Genomic DNA, 18,002 nt, shown 5'->3' with positions numbered 1-18,002 from the left:
CCACAATGACAGCGGAGCACATGGCAAGCTGTCAAAACAAAGCACATGTGCTCAAAAGACAACAAGGCACACAGAGAAAAGACAAAAACACAGCAGTTCAGATTGAAGTCATGACAATATGTGAACTCAAATGGTAAATTGATGGAACGTTTACTGGCCCTTGGTCCGTGTACTTTTTGATCATTTTATTTCCTGTTTGGAATGGAATAACGAGAAATGAAAACCAGCTGGTTTATTCGTTTTTTAGTTTAGTTTAAAAAACGAAAAATGAGATTTGGGCTTGATTTTTCATTTTTCGTTTGTGGTTTACAAATCGGTTTATGAGTTCGATATTTCATTTGCACATGTGGGCGGCGCTGAAACGCCCCTTTCGTCTGATTGGTCAAAACGCTCCGCCTTCAGTAGGCTACGAGCTTTTCTTTCTGTCAGGCAGAATAAGAGTCAATATGAGTGCAGCACTGACAAATGCACTTGGTAACACCTGTTGCAGTATCCCTCAGGGTGAAGTTGTGCATGTTTTCCTGTGGTTTACATGATGGTAATGTTTGAGTGTCTGTTGTCCATCTCAGATGGGTAGCACAAATATCTACAAAGAGTAAATTTGGAAGAAGGAAAAAGGTAGCATTCCAGATATACTCACTCTATACCGCCTGCTGGACTGTGACAGGTTCCCCTTTCTCAAAAAACTTGTTCAGATTGTACTAACACTGCTTATCAGCAGTTGTACATGTGAACAATCATTCAGTGCCCTGAGACACCTGTACACATGGTTGAGGTGAACTATGGGTCAGGAAAGACTTCACAACCTTGATGTTCTTTCAATTGAAAAGGAATCTGTTAACTCAATTGAGCTAGGAAGAGTAATCAACAGATTTGCTGCCTCCTGCCCTTCTCCACCCAGCAGCTGTTCCACCTCTGCTGCTGCCTCCTGCTCTGCTACACCCAGCGGCTGTTCCACCTCTGCTGCTGCCTCCTGCCCTTCTCCACCCAGCAGCTGTTCCACCTCTGCTGCTGCCTCCTGCTCTGCTACACCCAGCGGCTGTTCCACCTCTGCTGCTGCCTACTGCCCTGCTCCACTCAGCGGCTGTTCCACCTCTGCTGCTGCCTCCTGCCCTGCTCCACTCAGTGGCTGTTCCACCTCTGCTGCTGCCTCCTGCTCTGCTACACCCAGCGGCTGTTCCACCTCTGCTGCTGCCTCCTGCCCTTCTCCACCCAGCAGCTGTTCCACCTCTGCTGCTGCCTCCTGCCCTTCTCCACCCAGCAGCTGTTCCACCTCTGCTGCTGCCTTTTACTCTGCTACACCCAGCGGCTGTTCCACCTCTGCTGCTGCCTCCTGTTTGGCTGAAGTACCCAACAGTGGTTATTTTAGCATGGAGGAGGTGAGGGCAGAGCTTAGAAGATTGCACCCTGGCAAGTCAGCTGGACCGGATGGAATACCACTGAGGCTTCTGAAAGACTGTGCTGTGGAGCTGGCGGTTCCTCTGCACACACTCTTTAACTGGAGTCTCCAGAAGAGTCAGGTGCCGAAGCAGTGGAAGACATCCTGCATTGTGCCAGTGCCTAAGGGTGGGAGACCTTCCGGGGTCAAGGATTAAAGACCAGTGGCCTTGACGTCTTTGATTATGAAGACCCTCGAAAGGCTCCTCCTCCGGCTCCTGGGCCCACAACTACAGTAGGCACTTGACCCCCTGCAGTTTGCCTATCGAGCGAACATGGGAGTGGAGGATGCTGTCCTCTACTTGCTTCATCAAGCCCTCTCTTTTCTCGATGGGACAGGTGGGTATGTGAGGCTGATGTTCTTTGATTTCTCGAGTGCATTCAACACCATCCAGCCTCAGATCCTGAGAGGCAAACTCGAGAATCTGAGCATGGAGCCTGCTCCCATCGAGTGGATCATCAGTTACCTGACAGGGCGGCCACAGTACGTCAGACTGGGGAACATGGTCTCAGACACTGTGAAAACAAGCATTGGGGCCCCCCATGGAACTGTACTATCCACTTTCCTCTTCACCCTATACACATCAGACTTCTCATACAGAACATCATCATGCCACATACAAAAATATTCTGATGACACTTTGGTGGCGGCTTGTGTGAGGGGAGGAGACGAGGAGGAGTACAGGAGGGTCATCTCAGAGTTTGCGACCTGGAGCAGGTGCAATGGTCTCATCCTCAATACATCCAAAACCAAGGAGATGATAGTGGACTTTGGGAGGCGTAAGTCACATCATCTACCTGTGGTAATTGAGGACATTGAGGTGGTCCAGACGTACAAATATCTGGGAGTCCACCTGGACCATAAACTGGACTGGTCAGTACATGTAAATGCAGCATACAGGAAAGGTCAGAGCAGACTCTTTTTTTCTCAGGAAGCAAAAATCCTTCCAAGTCTGTAATGAGATGCTGTACCTTTTTTATCAGTCGGTTGTGGCCAGTGCTGTGTTCTTTGCTGTGGTGTGCTGGGGCAGCTGTATGACAGCCAGGGAGGGGAACCGACTTGACAAACTGGTCAGGAAGTGTGTGTCAGTGTTGGGGAGGAGGGTGGACTCTGTAGGAGATTTGGTGGAGGAAAGAATGAGGAGCATGATGAAATCCATCCTCAGCAACAGGAGCCACCCACTGCATGATACTGTGGTCGCCCAGCAAAGCAGCCGCAGTGACTGACTCCTCTCCATGAGCTGCAGGACTGAGAGGTTCAGGAGGTCATTTGTCCCGGCCGCCATAAGACTGCATAATGGACCTGTTTGAAGTGCATTAATTATTTACAACTAATGATAGTAGCTTGTTTTGTGACTCTTTTTATTTTTTATTAACTGTTATCATCTGTGTTTTTATGAGTGTATTGCAGTGAGAATGCTTGTTGGTAGACAACACACACTATATGCTGCTAGACATCTGAATTTCCCCTGTGGGGATGAATAAAGGCATCTATCTATCTATCTATCTATCTATCTATCTATCTATCTATCTATCTATCTATCTATCTATCTATCTATCTATCTATCTATCTACAGTATCTATCTATCTATCTATCTATCTATCAAGTCAAAGAGACAGACTGATTCTTCCACCTAAAAAAATAAGAGAGACAGACAAGAAAAATATTGCTTTGAAAGACACACAAATAACAATTGAGGAAAGACAAGAAAGAGATGGCGAGAGATTAACTTGACATACAAACAAAATGAGATAAACAGACCAGACCAGACCGGATGAACAATAAATAGCCTATAAGAACAAGTAAATTCACCGTAAGTTATCCTGTCAATTATAACTGTGATAACTCCAAGTACTTAAACATTATTTGTCACAAACCAAGACATATAAAGCATGTTTAATACACATAAATGTTTCACTTTGTTGGCAAACTAACTATGTAACAAGATATTTTTCAACATTGGAAGTTTTCAAAACAATTTTATATTCGTAATTGCTGGGACGTTGAGAATTATTTTAATTATGCAAAACTGTTACCCAATCATTGCAGGTGACTGGGGAAAGACCTGGCGACCTACCACTGAAAAATCATTGCCCAGAAAATCCATTTCTTACTCTACTGATGCACGCTTTAAAAGGGGGCGGCGCTAATCGAAGATGTGGAGCTCATTCTGGCGTTGGCCTTGTGGCGTGAAGAGCTCCGGATTCCTCCTCCTGTCAAAAGATCCCAAAGCCTTCTTTTGATCATGTTCGTTTGTTTGTGATGATTTAAGTTGGTTCTTTCTTATGTTTTAGGAGCATAGGGGTGTCCTGCCATTTATATTGACTTTGTTTGTGATTTGTTTATTTAAAGGGAGTTAGGGAAGTTTCTTTGTAATTTTGTTTATTCCCTGATAAGGTAATTTATACATGTTTTATTATAAGTCTATTTTGTAAATTATTTTGCCCTTGGGGCACCCTGAATCCATGGCTCCTTAATTTAATTACTTTTCCCACCCTAATAAATTATACTTTTTGTGGAACTTATGTTTTGTGTCTTTGGTGATCTGTCAGCTGGGGCTGGCGTTCCTTTTTACCAACTGGATTTCAGGATTCTCCCAATCAAGTAGATAGGACTTGAGGCATCATTTATAAAACGCCAGGCCAACGTTCATGTTTATAAAAATGGTCTTTGATGTGAAAAAGTGCTTAGCGCCATAACAGGGTCGGAGCAGACGTACGCACTTTTCCTTGTGGCAGAGAGTCGGAGTACTGCAGGTATTTGGATTTGGACGTTGACTGGTGCTCTGTTATATGTCAGTGACATTAATTAGGCTGCTTTTACAAAGCGGAAATTGGAAACAATTCAGCTGCGCACAATTTCAAGATCATTTAAGATTTATAAACTTCACTTCTGGAACAGAGGCGTATGAACGTTTTTTGTGCACACATATGCACATTTGAGAAATGATCGTAAGATCAAATTTAGAATGGTTTCTACTCAACATTTTTTAAATGAGGCTCTTGGTCTTGGATGCCCAAAACAGCTGCCCAGAGATGTTGCAAAGGAAATTTGAGCGAATGCTAATGAATGACACCTGTGCAACACACCAGTCTTGAACAAAGTCTAAAGTCTTTTTCTCAAGTCCCATGTAAGGAAGACAGACAACAATGAAGGGCAAGAGAGGACAAATCCTGGGCCATTTTATGTTTTATCTATGGCAGTCGGTTGTGAGGTGGCTGCCGTTTCATTTTTTTTTTTTTTTCACATTAAAGTTTACGTCTGACAGTTCCCATCTCCTCCTTCCCTGAACTTTGCTACAATCATGGTTTTGGTTTTGTTTATTGATTTCTTTTTTTTTTTTTTTGGTAAATAAATCCCTGCTTTTGAGTTCATCTCCTGTCTCGAGTATCTGTGACAGAAAACAGTATTGTGCTGTTAATTTCAGTAATAGTAACACATCATAATTTTACAGTAAAATGCTGCCAGTAGTTTACTGTGTATTTGCACAAGATTTCTTTTTACCGTGTACCTCTTGACATTTAATTCAATTTATTTGTAGTAATTCAGCAACAGTGTTTATTACGGATTTCAGTCCTGGTTCTGCTGATTCACGGTGCATTCAAATGATGTTGAAAATATCAAATGAGTTGAATGCACATGATTGGCACCACAATGTCATATTTAAACCCTACATTTTCAGAGTTGGTGTGTCAGCGACAGTAAATTTGTTGAAATTTGTTTATTGATTTTTAACATTCAACGTGCAAAAAGAAATGTAATATAATTTTGCAGAAATGTCACCACAAGCAAATTTTTTCCAGTGAGCATGGGTTGTTATAATAATTCCAGTTAGTCACAAAAATCAGTAATATAGAATGTCATTATTTATGAAGTTATTCAGTACCAAAAAGTTATTTGAATAATCTCTCACCAGCTGTACAAAAAGAAGATGAAGAAAGGGAGACAGACGGCCAATTGTATTTTACGCCAGTCTTTCAAACTGTATGCAATTCCAGCTAGAACCATCTGACCAAACGTGAAGAAGAAAGATGATAAGGTGCCCACCACAGTTCGAGTCTTAGTGGGAATCCACTCCACCTCTGAGAACACAAACATTTCAAGTCAAGTCGAGAAACATTTATTTATATAGAGCTTTATACAATATATACAAACATTTCAAGTCAAGTCACATTTATTTATATAGAGCTTTATATAATGTTTAAAAGCAGCTTCACAGTAACAAAAAGCAAAACTCATTCATTATGAAACAACGATAGTGTAATTACTTAGCTCAATTCAGTTTTATTTTCATCCAATAGTGCAGTCAGCTCAATACTGATATTAAATGTCTTTTAACCCAGCAGTTTTCAATCCTGATCTTGGGGACACACCGCTCTGTGCAATTTCTATCTGACACACTCAGTTCAGTTCATGGAGCTCTCAACTAATCAGCTGATAATCTGATTCAGGTGTGTAAAATAGGGGATATATGCAAAGTGTGCAGAGCGGTAGGTCCCCATCACCAGGACTGGAAACATCTCAGGTTAGGTATGTAAAACCCTTCTTACATAAGTAATGAAATGCTGTATCACAGTGTTGATGCTATGGGAACACCTTCAGCATGACCGATGTCTGAGGCACGTGTGAAAACGCCAATTCTATTGGTTAACGGAGATCCGATGATGTAGACATGCCAGAAGTATGACAATGTGACGCAGCATCTAGTTCCCTTCTTAGGGAACTGGGTTAAATGTAGCCTGAGATAAGGGAACTCAATGCTGTGTCCTGGTGTTGACGCTATGGGAATATTAATACCAAAAAAGGCAATCATATCATATCATATCATATATCATATCATATCATATCATATCATATCAGAGCCAAGCCCCATGCTATATGAAGATTTGCTCAAAAAAAGAGATATTGGTTACAAAACCATCACGGGCCTTGAAAATGAATTCCTTGGCCCTTCGCTTGCATTGCCTATAACTACCTGCCCACCTAAGCTATGAAAGGCTATGACAGACTTAGTGAACATGAGTTACTAACCCAGAAGGCGAAAGCATAAGAACTTAGAAGCGTGCAGACAGGTCTACTCTGTTACAACACTGAAAAGAGCTGAACGATCTAATGACCTCAGTCAATTGAGCAGACCATGGCTGAAAGACTCTTAAAAAGCCTATTCAACCAAGCTGTGAAAAGCAATCACAGACTGGCTGAGCAAAAGTTAACCCAAAAATATCTAATCCTAGGGTTAACACCATGCCTGAGAATGGTTTTTCAGAATTGTGTAGAAAGGCCTTGCCTGACACAGCACTGAATCACTGACAGGGAGAGCTCATAATCTGAGTGTCTAATAGAGTCAGTCAATAGACCAGGTAACAACTGATGGTTCCAAGCCCTGCGCCCAGAAAGTTTTCTCAGAATTAGAGACAATAAGTCGCACCATCTTGGGCCTTGAGGAAAGTGGGGCCATTGGGCGGAAGCACCAAAGGTTGTTGTCAACTTAAAGCCTTGAGTCCTCAGATATCTTTATACTTTCCTTTTTCCTAGTCGGTAGGACCCAGTCATCTAGGACTGCTATGAAAGGACGTGTCTGTCGCAACAATGATGGCAATACGCCTCAAGTGGGGTGTCCAGGGATGAAGCCGGGGTCAGTCCATATAGATACGGTTGAGTCCTGCACCGGTCGTGTTTGGTAAACCCGCACCTGCAGTACTTGATGGAATACACAACCAATTATCAATCAGTGGTTACCGAATTGAGTCGAAATAGTCTTGACTATTGGACCCACAGTCCGCCCGTGCCTATTGATTCCTGACCTGCATCACAAATGAAACCACAAGTATTTTTCCACCTGTTACATCAAATATTATTCACCCGTTGGGTACCCTCAGGCTAGATTGGTGGAAGAATCAACATAAGCATGCTTTACTTGTGAAGCAGCCTGGGGAACTTCAGGCAGAGAAATATGTACCCTTTTGTCTTGATCAATTGTGACACACCAATCCTTAAATTGGGACACAATATTCAGCTAGAATTGGACACATCCCTCAATACCCAAACAACATTTACATCCAAGAACCCCCAGAAAGGAAGTATATCTCTTTCAGGAGATCAGTATGGTACACTTGCAGAACCGTAACGTTTGCAATGCAGCATAGCTATACACCCAATATTAAGGCAATTAATGAATAAATGAAATTAATAAAAAGAAGTGTGTGGAAAAAATGAACATATCACGTACTGAACATCTAACTCCTCTGAGTCAGATGCCTGTTCAACATTTAATGCTGGAGGCTTTCCCATAGCGTCAACACCATGACGCAGCGCCAAGTTCCCTTGAAAGGGAACGACTGCTTTAAACATTTACCTTTATAGTTTTTCTTTTGCTAATTGACGTAAAGTGATTGACTTATTTAATTTATTGAGAGATTATTTTCATTTTATTTTTACTTTGTAAATAATTGTTGTATATGGTATGCTGTATGACAGTGAAGAGAGACACTCACTGAGTGAGACGCCATTGAGAATGACTCCGGACACAGACATTCCTGTCAGGAATCTGAGGATGCAGTACACCAAGTACGTCGGAGAGAGAGCTGTAAATGTGCCTAAGACAGCGAGCTGAAAATATGACCAAATCAGAATAGGCTTTCGTCCAAACCTACACGAGAATATAAACACACAATAAAGAGTTGAATCTGAAATTCACCAGTTTAAAATGGTTCTGTAGTGTTTTTTGTAGTCCATAAAATTGTTAACAATGTTGGGATGTAGTGCAGATAAGCATGCATAGATATTACATGCTGTAATGTAATATAACAATAATTTTCAAAATGATCTCTTAATCTGCAGAAGAGAAGTGTAATGCACCGTCTCTCTTGCATGAGAAGTGAATCAAGGCAGCATGTCTTCCTTCAATTATCCAAAGAGGACCCACATTACACCTCTCTTGGACTCACAGCTCACATCAAATTAAGGAATGTCACTGCTACCTCAATTCACTCCAAGTGTATGTTGCCCCCTGCCATGTACTTGTTAGTAATACCAACTTCTTGTTCACCAACTTCTTGTTAGAAATAACTTATGTATACACATTTAGAGAAGTACTTATTTATTTTGAGAGATTACTTTCATTGCATTTTTTATTTGTAAATCATTTTTGTATATTGTATGTTGGATGACAGTGAAGCGAGACACTCACTGATTGAGACTGTATTGAGAAGATTTTTTTTATATTGTAACAGACAGTCTTTTTGCCATTACAAGCTGCCTAAATTCGCCCCAATAGGACGCATATTTATGCTCTCTGAATCGCTCCCTATACCCTATGTGCCATTCACCATAAGGAAAACAGTAAATGTGTTTTTTCAATGTTTTGGAGCACACAAGCTTATAGTTAACCTCAAAGTTTATATTTATATTCATAATGAAAGCCAAAAAACTTACATTTTAGACTTGTCTCATGGGGCCTGTACATTTTTAAATAAATTTCTAGTCAATAAGTTAATTGTTAAAAATATTTAATTTAGTTCTATATTACATTTTCTGTGATAATGGGAAATTATTGTATACCGACCTGTTGTGTGTGTGTTTTCTATCAGCTGTTTTGAATCAGTTCTTTTCTATCTAACTGGTCAAATGAGTTTGAAAAAATATTGAGATATCTGAAATTGTTTGCAATTCAGCTTGCGGGGAGAGGTGAGTTTTTATTTTCATTTAATCCAACGCTGTGTTTAGAAGATCTGAAAAAGGTGGCAATCCTGCATATGAGCTCATGACGTATGCATCATATTTATCTCATCCATGGTGGCTACCTTTCAGTTCTCATTTTACTTTCTGTATGTTATACATATTTTATTAAGCAGTCTTATTATTACCAGAGTCTTATTCGAGATAATTAGCGTTCTTATGCAGCTAAAGATTGTGGTGTTGTTTTCTTGTAAAAAAAACGGCTTGGGTTGGGAAACGCTTAACCACTCCCTCAAACCGTTAGTCTGCTATGAGTGAGAGATGGAGAGGAGGAGCGCTAGAGTAAAACCCTGCCCTCTGTTCAATATTCCTTTTCACTGGGAAATACGTCACAACACTGGAGAAAAGTCGTTTGCAACTTCCGGTTCACGCGGACTTTAAATGCACTTGCACATCATGTATACTATTTATTGAATCTTTTAACTTTCCAAAAATGCATCATATGTGAATTTGTTTTGTCCAAAGACGTGACCGTGTACACAGAAAGTTATGGATGCTTTACCTGTCTGATAACCCTCCAAATACAATGGCACCTGTCAGCACTCCTCCCATGTAAATGGTCTGGCTCATCTGTTTGAGTGGACGAAGTGTACAAACTAAATCCCACTGTGACAAATGAGAGAAAAGAGTTACTGCAAAACACTACACATGCTTTTTACTCTTTGTGCTTGACAAAAATGGTGGTCCTGACTCCCTCACTTGATTCCTATGGGGAGTTATCAAGTGTAACTCATTTTGTTGACTAAATGATCATCTCGATAGTCCCTTTACAATCGCTGGAACTGTCAATCAAACAGCGCAAGTGTTCTGGACTCTCGCCAAAACTCCCGTTAGAATAAACGAATCTCTTATTTCCATTGCGTTTGCACTGTTAGTTATGATGAAAGCATTCGTTAGTGTGCAGAAAATGAGTAACAATGACGAGATGGCTGCATACATGTCTGTGAATGTGATCGGCTACAATAATGCTCATCACTGCAACCTGGTGGGGGGGTTGGTTAGTGTGTTACAACTCCATTAGGAATATCTTTAGAGCTGAGTGATGGATTATGCTGAGTTTGGTGAGTTTTCAATTTTCTACGATCTGTGCATGCTTCTTTTAAAAAAAAAAAAAAAAAATTATTGCAGAATTTACACATAATTACAAGCTCAGGGAAGTGAAGCAATGTTGCATCTCTTACAATGAACAAACAATAATACAAAAATAAATAAATAATAATAATAAAAATAACCTGGATTTGCATATAGCACATTATGTAATTATACATACAAAAAAGAAAAGCATAACAACAAGGTTAAGTCATATCTTTCAATAAATCATCATAATGCATTCAAAATGTTGCACTTTTTTTTTTTTTTTTTGTTATTTATAAGTCTAAGAGATGAAATAAAAGAATTAAGGTCAGCAAGAAAAAGAGGGAAGCTCAAAGGAGACTTAAGCCATTTTTGCTTGTGGATGAAGAATTTTGCATACAAGATAAGGAAATTAACAACATGCTCAAGGGACATCAGCTTTGGGTTTTCATAATAAAAGATAACCTCTTTGAGGATGAAGGTGTGGTTTCATATTTGTAGGACCAAAAACAAAAACACTCAATTTAGCCCAAAATCTATTGGTTACATTACATTCACAAAATAAATGGGTGACCGTTTCCTCAACAAAACCACAAAAAGAGCAAGTCTCATCAATATCAGAGTATTTAGAAATGGATGAGTTAACAGGATAGATTTTGTGAAGGATTTTATAATTAATTTCCTTAACTTTGTTGGATACACAAAATTTACTAGGCAAAAGCCAGGCCTTTCTCCAGATTATGTTTGTTACAAGGGATCCCCAATAGAATTTACCCTTGGAGTAACCTTTCTCTTCATTTGAAAAATTGTGCGAATATGTCTGTTGTTGCATTTTCGATCTAAAAAATCTATCTCGCCCAAGCGTAAAGCCGGATAAACACTATTACCTTTACTGAAGGTAAAGGTGATTTTTAATTAGCTGAATTAAGCCTTCTGGGATAGCTTTTATCAAGGTATTATATTCCTTTGGTGGAACTGGAAAATTATGGAGATTCAAAAATTGCTTATAAGTTAGAATATGACCAGAATCCTCAAAGACAGATAGAATGCAATTAAAATTATTGTTAAACCATCTAGGAAAAAAGAGAGACTTATTTCTAACGGTTATATCCGCATTATTCTGAAGGAGAAAAGCTATGGACAAAACACAATTCCCACGAGAGAAGGCATTGCTGATGAAAGTTAGATAAGGAGATGGGTAACTTGCTCGGTAAAAAGTTACACTTTAATAGAAAAGACAGGCCACCGAGTTTGTTGAAGATATTATTAGGAATGAAAAACCATAACGACACTGGATTCACAAGGCATCTTTTCAGCCAGTTTACTTTAAAGGTGTTTATAGTATCAGCAAAATCCAGAAAGTCAAGGCCACATTCAACTCTGGAATTAGAGAGTACTTCTCTTTTCAATTTGTGAGGCCTATTTTTCCAAATGAAATCCAAAAATATTTTGTTAATCTCCCTTATAGCTTTATCATTGATAAACAGAGAGAGAGCAGGGAGCGAGAGAGCCCTTCCACCTTAGATAAAAGGACTCTACCGTATAATGAAAGATCTCTCTGAAGCCAGATGTTGAAGACGTTTTTAGTTTTAGTCATTTTATCAGAAAAGTTTAAAAGATGTCTGGTAACTGGATTTTTAGTGATATGGATACCTAGATATTTTACACAATTTTTAACTGGGATCCCCTCCAAAGATGTCTCATCTATATCATGAATTGAGATAATTTCACACTTTGAAATGTTAAGTTTTAGACCCGAAGCATATGAAAATTGTTCCACTAATTCCAGAGCATTAGGTAACTGTTTTTTAAAGAATAGTGTGGTGTCGTCAGCTAACTGTGCAATTTTAAACTCATGATCAAATATAGAAATTCCAATCAAACTTTCATTTTGGTTAATGCTTAGACAAAGTAGTTCAGTAGCTAAAAGAAATAAAAACGGGGAGATTGGACAGCCCTGTCTGACTCCACGATGAGTGTCAAACCTTTTGGACATATCAAAGTTAACGATCACTGAGCTGTTAATATCTCTATAAAACATGGTTACAGTATCAATAAATGATTTACCGAATCCAAATAACTTAAGAGTACGAAAAAGAAATTTGTGTTCTAAAGAGTCAAAAGCTTTTTGAAAGTCAAGAAAAAGTATGAGACCATCTGAATGAATTAAATTAGAATAATCCAGCACATCTAATACTAACCTTATATTATTAGATATGTGACGGCCTTTCATGAATCCCGACTGAGATTCTGAAATAATGTTATTTAGACCAGTACTTAATCTTTTAGCATAAACAGAGGCTAACATTTTATAATCTAATGTTAACAGAGTAATAGGCCGCCAATTGTCAATTAATAAAGGGTCCTTGCTTGACCTGGGTATAAGGGATATAACTCCCTGTTTCATTGTAGAGGTCATTTCTCCCTGACTGATGCATTCCTTATACATATGAAATAAAGGCAATTTAATAAACTCCCAAAAATGAAGATAGAATTCTACTGAAAGCCCGTCAATACCCGGGGATTTACCTTTTTTCATTGAGTGCAGAGCTTGATTAATTTCATCTATTGATAAATCAGCGTCACAAATTCGACTAAACTCACGATCAATAATTGTAATATGGTGTTTAATTGTATCAATACATTTTTCACAGCTGTCATAGTTAAATTTAGACGTATAAAGATTGCTATAAAATTTGGTAACAAATTCGGATATTTCTTTTGGGTCTTTAGAGGTAACTCCATCGATGTTAAGTGCTGAAAGAGCTTTCCTCTGACCGTTTCTTTTTTCCAGGGCAAAAAAATAGCTGGAATTCTTTCCCCCCTCCTCAAGCCATATCTCCATATCTATTTCCATATCTTCTTCTTCTGTAATCTTAACTTTAGCTAGTAATACATTAAGTCTATTAACCAATTCTGAATCAGTTTTATGTTTAATATCTTTAAGTTCCTTACGTCTTTTAACTGCAATATATCTAGCTTTATATTTAAAGAACTCCCAATTTTTTTTATAATCTCTGGTTGATCCGGTAAATAATTATTTGGTAAGATTGATGATACTATTATTAAATTTTTTGTCTTGTAACAAGGTATTATTAAGTTTCCAATAGCCCCTCATTCTCGGGTTATCATTGATGTCACTTAATTTTACTGCAACTAATTTATGATCTGATAAGGGGGCAGTGACGTGAGAAACATCTTTCACATATTTAAGGATAGAAGATGAAATTAGAAAAAAGTCTCTGTGCATGCTTCTTGAAGTTATAAGCGAGAACCATGAGTGCTTCATGAGTAGGTGCGTCTGCGGTATTTTTTTGTGTTAGAACGCTATGAGGAATATCTTTAGATCTGATTGATGGAATATATTTCAAAATTCAAAATATCTCCAGGGTTGGAGGTGGCTTTGAACTGTTGCTCACAGGATCCGGTGCAGGGTGAGCAGGTTTTACAATAATTTAAGAATAGTTATGTAATCTGCAAACCATAGTTAGGACCTGTTCAAAAATTACTGGTGTTGATAGAAAAACACGAGATACATTTCTAGTTTCAACATTATTTGTTCTTCAGATATTCCTCTTTAAAAAAAACAAAAACAAAACTGTATGCAAAGTGACCCACATTTGGGGTTTACCACTGAAAATGTGTGCAATTGACCAATTTAATCATGGCGCTGCATTAATATCTCCATATCTGTGGGACTGATCCATCGAGGGCCTTTAAATGAAGATACTAAATGAAAAGTTTGTTAAGAACCGGAATCTAAAAAGATATTAAGATATCTTTAATACTTCTTGAGTTACAGGCATTCAAACTTGAGGAAAAAAAACACAAGAAGGGCCCTATTTTAACGATCTGAAACGCAAGTGTCAAAGCGCAAAGCGCAAGTAACTTTGTGGGCGGGTCTTGGCGCTGTTGACTCCGGTCAATTTTAACATTGAGCTCATTTTTTTGTAAATTTGGAGTGCTGTCAATACAGAGAATAACGACAAAAATCGGTGTTGCCTACACCGTGTTATCCTTGACTTCAATGGGGCAAGTTTTAAACCAGCTTTTAGCCTCTTAACATCCTTGATGTGTCATTACAAGTGCACAGCCATGTGAGTGATTCCTTCAGAGTGAACACGGGTGAATCTGACTGCAGTAGATGTGAAAGATATGGATAAAAATGATGTTATTTCAGCCAGCGCTCACACCTGTATTTACATCCTGTTTTCGGTCGAAGTCCATAGTAATCGATTGTCGAGTTCACGCGCATGATCATAGGTAACTAAACCTATGCGTGTGAACTCGACAATCGATTACTATGGACTTCGACCGAAAACAGGAAGAAAATACAGGTATGAGCGCTGGCTGAAATAACATCATTTTTATTCATATCTTTCACATCTACTGCAGTCAGATTCACCCGTGTTCACTCTAAAGGAATCACTCACATGACCTGTGCACTTGTAATGACACATCAAGGATGTTAAGAGGCTAAAAGCAGGTTTAAAACTTGCCCCATTTAAGTCAACAGGGTGCAAATTTTAAAAAGAAGATAACACGGTGTAGGCAACACCGATTTTTGTCGTTGTTCTCTGTATTGACAGCACTCCAAATTTACAAAAAAATGAGCTCAATGTTAAAATTGACCGGAGTTCTCCTTTAACTTCGGTTAAAAAGGCGTATGATAATTTGGGTAAATGTGTAAGCTAGATGTATGCTTTTATAATAAATTGTCTATCTATCTATCTATCTATCTATCTATCTATCTATCTATCTATCTATCTATCGTAATAATGTATGATTTGCAAAAATGAAAACGGCTGCTTCTGTGTAGATGAGAGAATCAAAGTGTATGCGCGTTGTGCACACGCTACATTGATTATGGCCAAGCATCGCCCTTAAAATAGCATATGAATAACATGCGCAACGCGCCACTGACTTTAAACTAGTTTTTCCTGGTTAGTGGCGCAATTGTTTTCTAAACCTGCAAAATAGCATGAAGGAACGTTTGCGCCTGAACACGCCTCCTTTTTTGCGCTGAACCGCCCAGGGAGCGCAAGTTCATTCCCTAGTTTAGCGACGTGCTTCTGTGGAGGGAAAAGCGCGCTTTGCGCGGGTGCAAAATAGGAATGATACATGCTCGTTGTACAAAGTCAATTGCGCTGGGTGCAAGATAGGGCCCGAAGACTTTTTTCCATTTCTGAACGGGCACCGTTAGCATTTAATTAAACAAAGATTGCTAAAGTAAACAGATTTTATGATACACCTATACCAATCACAGTGTAAAAATATAATAATGATGCTGACCTAAAGACCATAAACCTGATCGTTCTAAAGTCATTTTTACACCCCTCTAATTTGGCTCCAAATCTCAGGTGCAAATAGAAATTTTGACAGCCCTCTACAAAACATATTCATCTACATCTACAGTACATATTCATCTGTGACATTTAATATTTTGGTTTTCATCACTATTTATGTTTGCCTTTCTACAGAAAAAAAGAAAGAAAGATCAAAGTCAAACATTTGAGCCGGTGACCTCTGGTTGAGTTGATACAGAATGACCCTAGTAATACTTTTCCCACTTTTCTCATTTAATATTATTTTATTCATATATTTAATAAAATTGCAAAATCGATTATCGCTGTAAGTAACAATTGAAATGTTGAAAAAGCTGAATTCATGTTCATTTGAGAATGTCTCAATATTTAGTGTGTTTTCAGCCGTTTGTATGCTGGCATGGACTAAACCTAATGATCCATGTTCTCCAGCATGATTTGAAAAGAGCATCTTGCACTGCGATAGAAAAAAGACTTAATTCTGACCTGACTCAATGTCTACAATTTGTCGACATATCTCATTGCCACTAATTTGCATAAACCTAGAAGTGCAGAATTTGAAATATTTAGCCTATTTAGAGCTTTTCTGTTTTTTTTATCCTAAAACATTTGTACACCACTGTATAAATTTCGACCTATAATGTTGATAAAAAGGCCTTCATATTTTGTGTCAGAGCTAATGAAACAACTTACTTCTGATACTATAGATGAGATGAATTCAGTCTTGTCATATGTCCAGCCATCAGCACAACTCTCTGTCTGCAGTTCAGTCGCATTTCTGTGACTCAGTTTGTCTGTGATTAAATGCCACTGAGTTTCAGTGTAGCGAGTGCATTTGGACAGTGCCAGTGATGAATCCAGTGGGATAAACGCGCGCAGGAGTGATGAGGTGCTCTCATTCAGTGTGGCCGTTATATTCGGTATGCGACAGTGATGCTCCGGCACACCAGCAGTGAAGTTATTTAGTAAATTCTGGCAAGCCATCAGAAGGCCCGGGATGGACAGAAGCATGACATGAATCAGCTGAAAGCGTCCAAACCCACCAACTTCATCCAGAAGATCCGCAAAGCCCATACTGATCCGAGACTCCCGTAATATTTCTAGAGTTTTCCTCAGCAGATTGACACAACTGACCACGACTGAACTCTTTACCTTCAATGAAAATTACACAAAAAACAAAAGCTATTTAAAACTTTGAATGATTAATTTTGGGTTAATGGATGCCAAAGGAGTTTCTGATTTCTGAACACAAAGCATTCTTCCAAACACAGAGCTGAAGTGAATTAAAAGTCACCCCCTCCATGACACACACAGAGTGCAATAAGTTTTAATCTGATTAAAATCCCCTGCACTGGAATTTTCATAAAGAGCTTGTGCAGAACAAGTGACCTTGAGGAAACCCGTTGAGAAAGTAAGATAAGTCTCTTTCTTTACTTTTTTGTCTTTTTATATGAATAAGAAAACGATGGTTTTGTAAAGTTCACTTTTAAAAAAGTTTGTCAAATATAAACTGGTAACCAAAAATACTATTAAACTAATTAAACCAAGCTAAAAGGGAATGTTCTCAGAAATTTGGCCAAGGTTTTGACAACTTTCTCTCAAAGTAATGAACAAACATATTCCATAAACGTGTACATTCAATCATCTTTGTTTGCCCTTAGTATTTATTTGCCTATGTTTCAGTTCTCATCTGTCGGTTCATTAATGTTTATGCTGAGTTTGTTTGTGTCCTTTTGTTAATAAAATCTGTTTACATTAATCGTCTTCCTACACCATGCTTTGCTAAAGCATAACAATATCATCAATGGATTTTGTTTTCTTTTTTTCTAAAACGTTTTACTTGGATGTTTGCTTAACATTTTTTAAATGTTAACTCTTCTTTCAGAATGTTTAGAACATTCACAAGTAACATTCCCATAGTTTTCAAAATTATAGAATGGAATGTTCCCACAAGTTAAACTTGCAAGTTAAACGTCTTTAAAAATTTTAAACATTCAGAGGACATTCAGAAATAACGCTTTCATAACTTAATTGCAAAATATTTTAAACATTTGTGTTCGCTGGGAATCTAACTTCTGGAATCTAAACTCTGATTTCACGTTTTACAAAATATGACAGGATCATGTTCATCCTAAACTGAACCTGTATTCACAAACATTTTAAAGGGGTCATGAATAGAGAAATCAAATTTTCCTTGATCTTTAGACTTAATTCATTGTACTAAAAACAGCTTTTATGGAAACCAAGCTCAAAAAACAACTCATTACGTATTATGTCATATTATTGTGTCATAGTGCGACTAAAGACAACCTCTGCAGGAGAAGATCAGTGGGTGCTTTGCATTTCTTATTTGTGCATCCTTGTTTCCTTTTCTCGTATCTTAGCTCCACTTAGGATGTGAGGGAAAGATACAACTGTGAATCCTCGCT

At 38.4% G+C, this 18,002-nt stretch overlaps 1 protein-coding gene across 1 annotated transcript in view; it reads right to left on the bottom strand.

Moving 5' to 3' along the window:
* oatx (organic anion transporter X) overlaps window positions 1-16,895 on the bottom strand; it is a 41,545-nt gene extending 24,650 nt beyond the window's left edge. Inside the window, exons 1-4 of the mRNA XM_079848011.1 lie at window positions 16,267-16,895; window positions 9,678-9,781; window positions 7,933-8,087; window positions 5,352-5,520 (exon numbers count right to left, since the gene is read on the bottom strand). Coding sequence (XP_079704137.1) covers window positions 5,352-5,520; window positions 7,933-8,087; window positions 9,678-9,781; window positions 16,267-16,647 — 809 coding nt within the window. The 5' untranslated portion in view covers window positions 16,648-16,895. The remainder of the gene's footprint in view (window positions 1-5,351; window positions 5,521-7,932; window positions 8,088-9,677; window positions 9,782-16,266) is intronic.
* Between the last annotated feature and the right edge of the window lie 1,107 nt (window positions 16,896-18,002).

The sequence above is a fragment of the Squalius cephalus genome (genome assembly GCF_949319135.1).
Source record: "Squalius cephalus genome assembly, chromosome: 17".
Classification (NCBI taxonomy): Eukaryota; Metazoa; Chordata; class Actinopteri; order Cypriniformes; family Leuciscidae; genus Squalius; species Squalius cephalus.
Note: the sequence above shows the minus strand (reverse complement) of the source record. Positions and strands in the feature narration are given on the sequence as shown.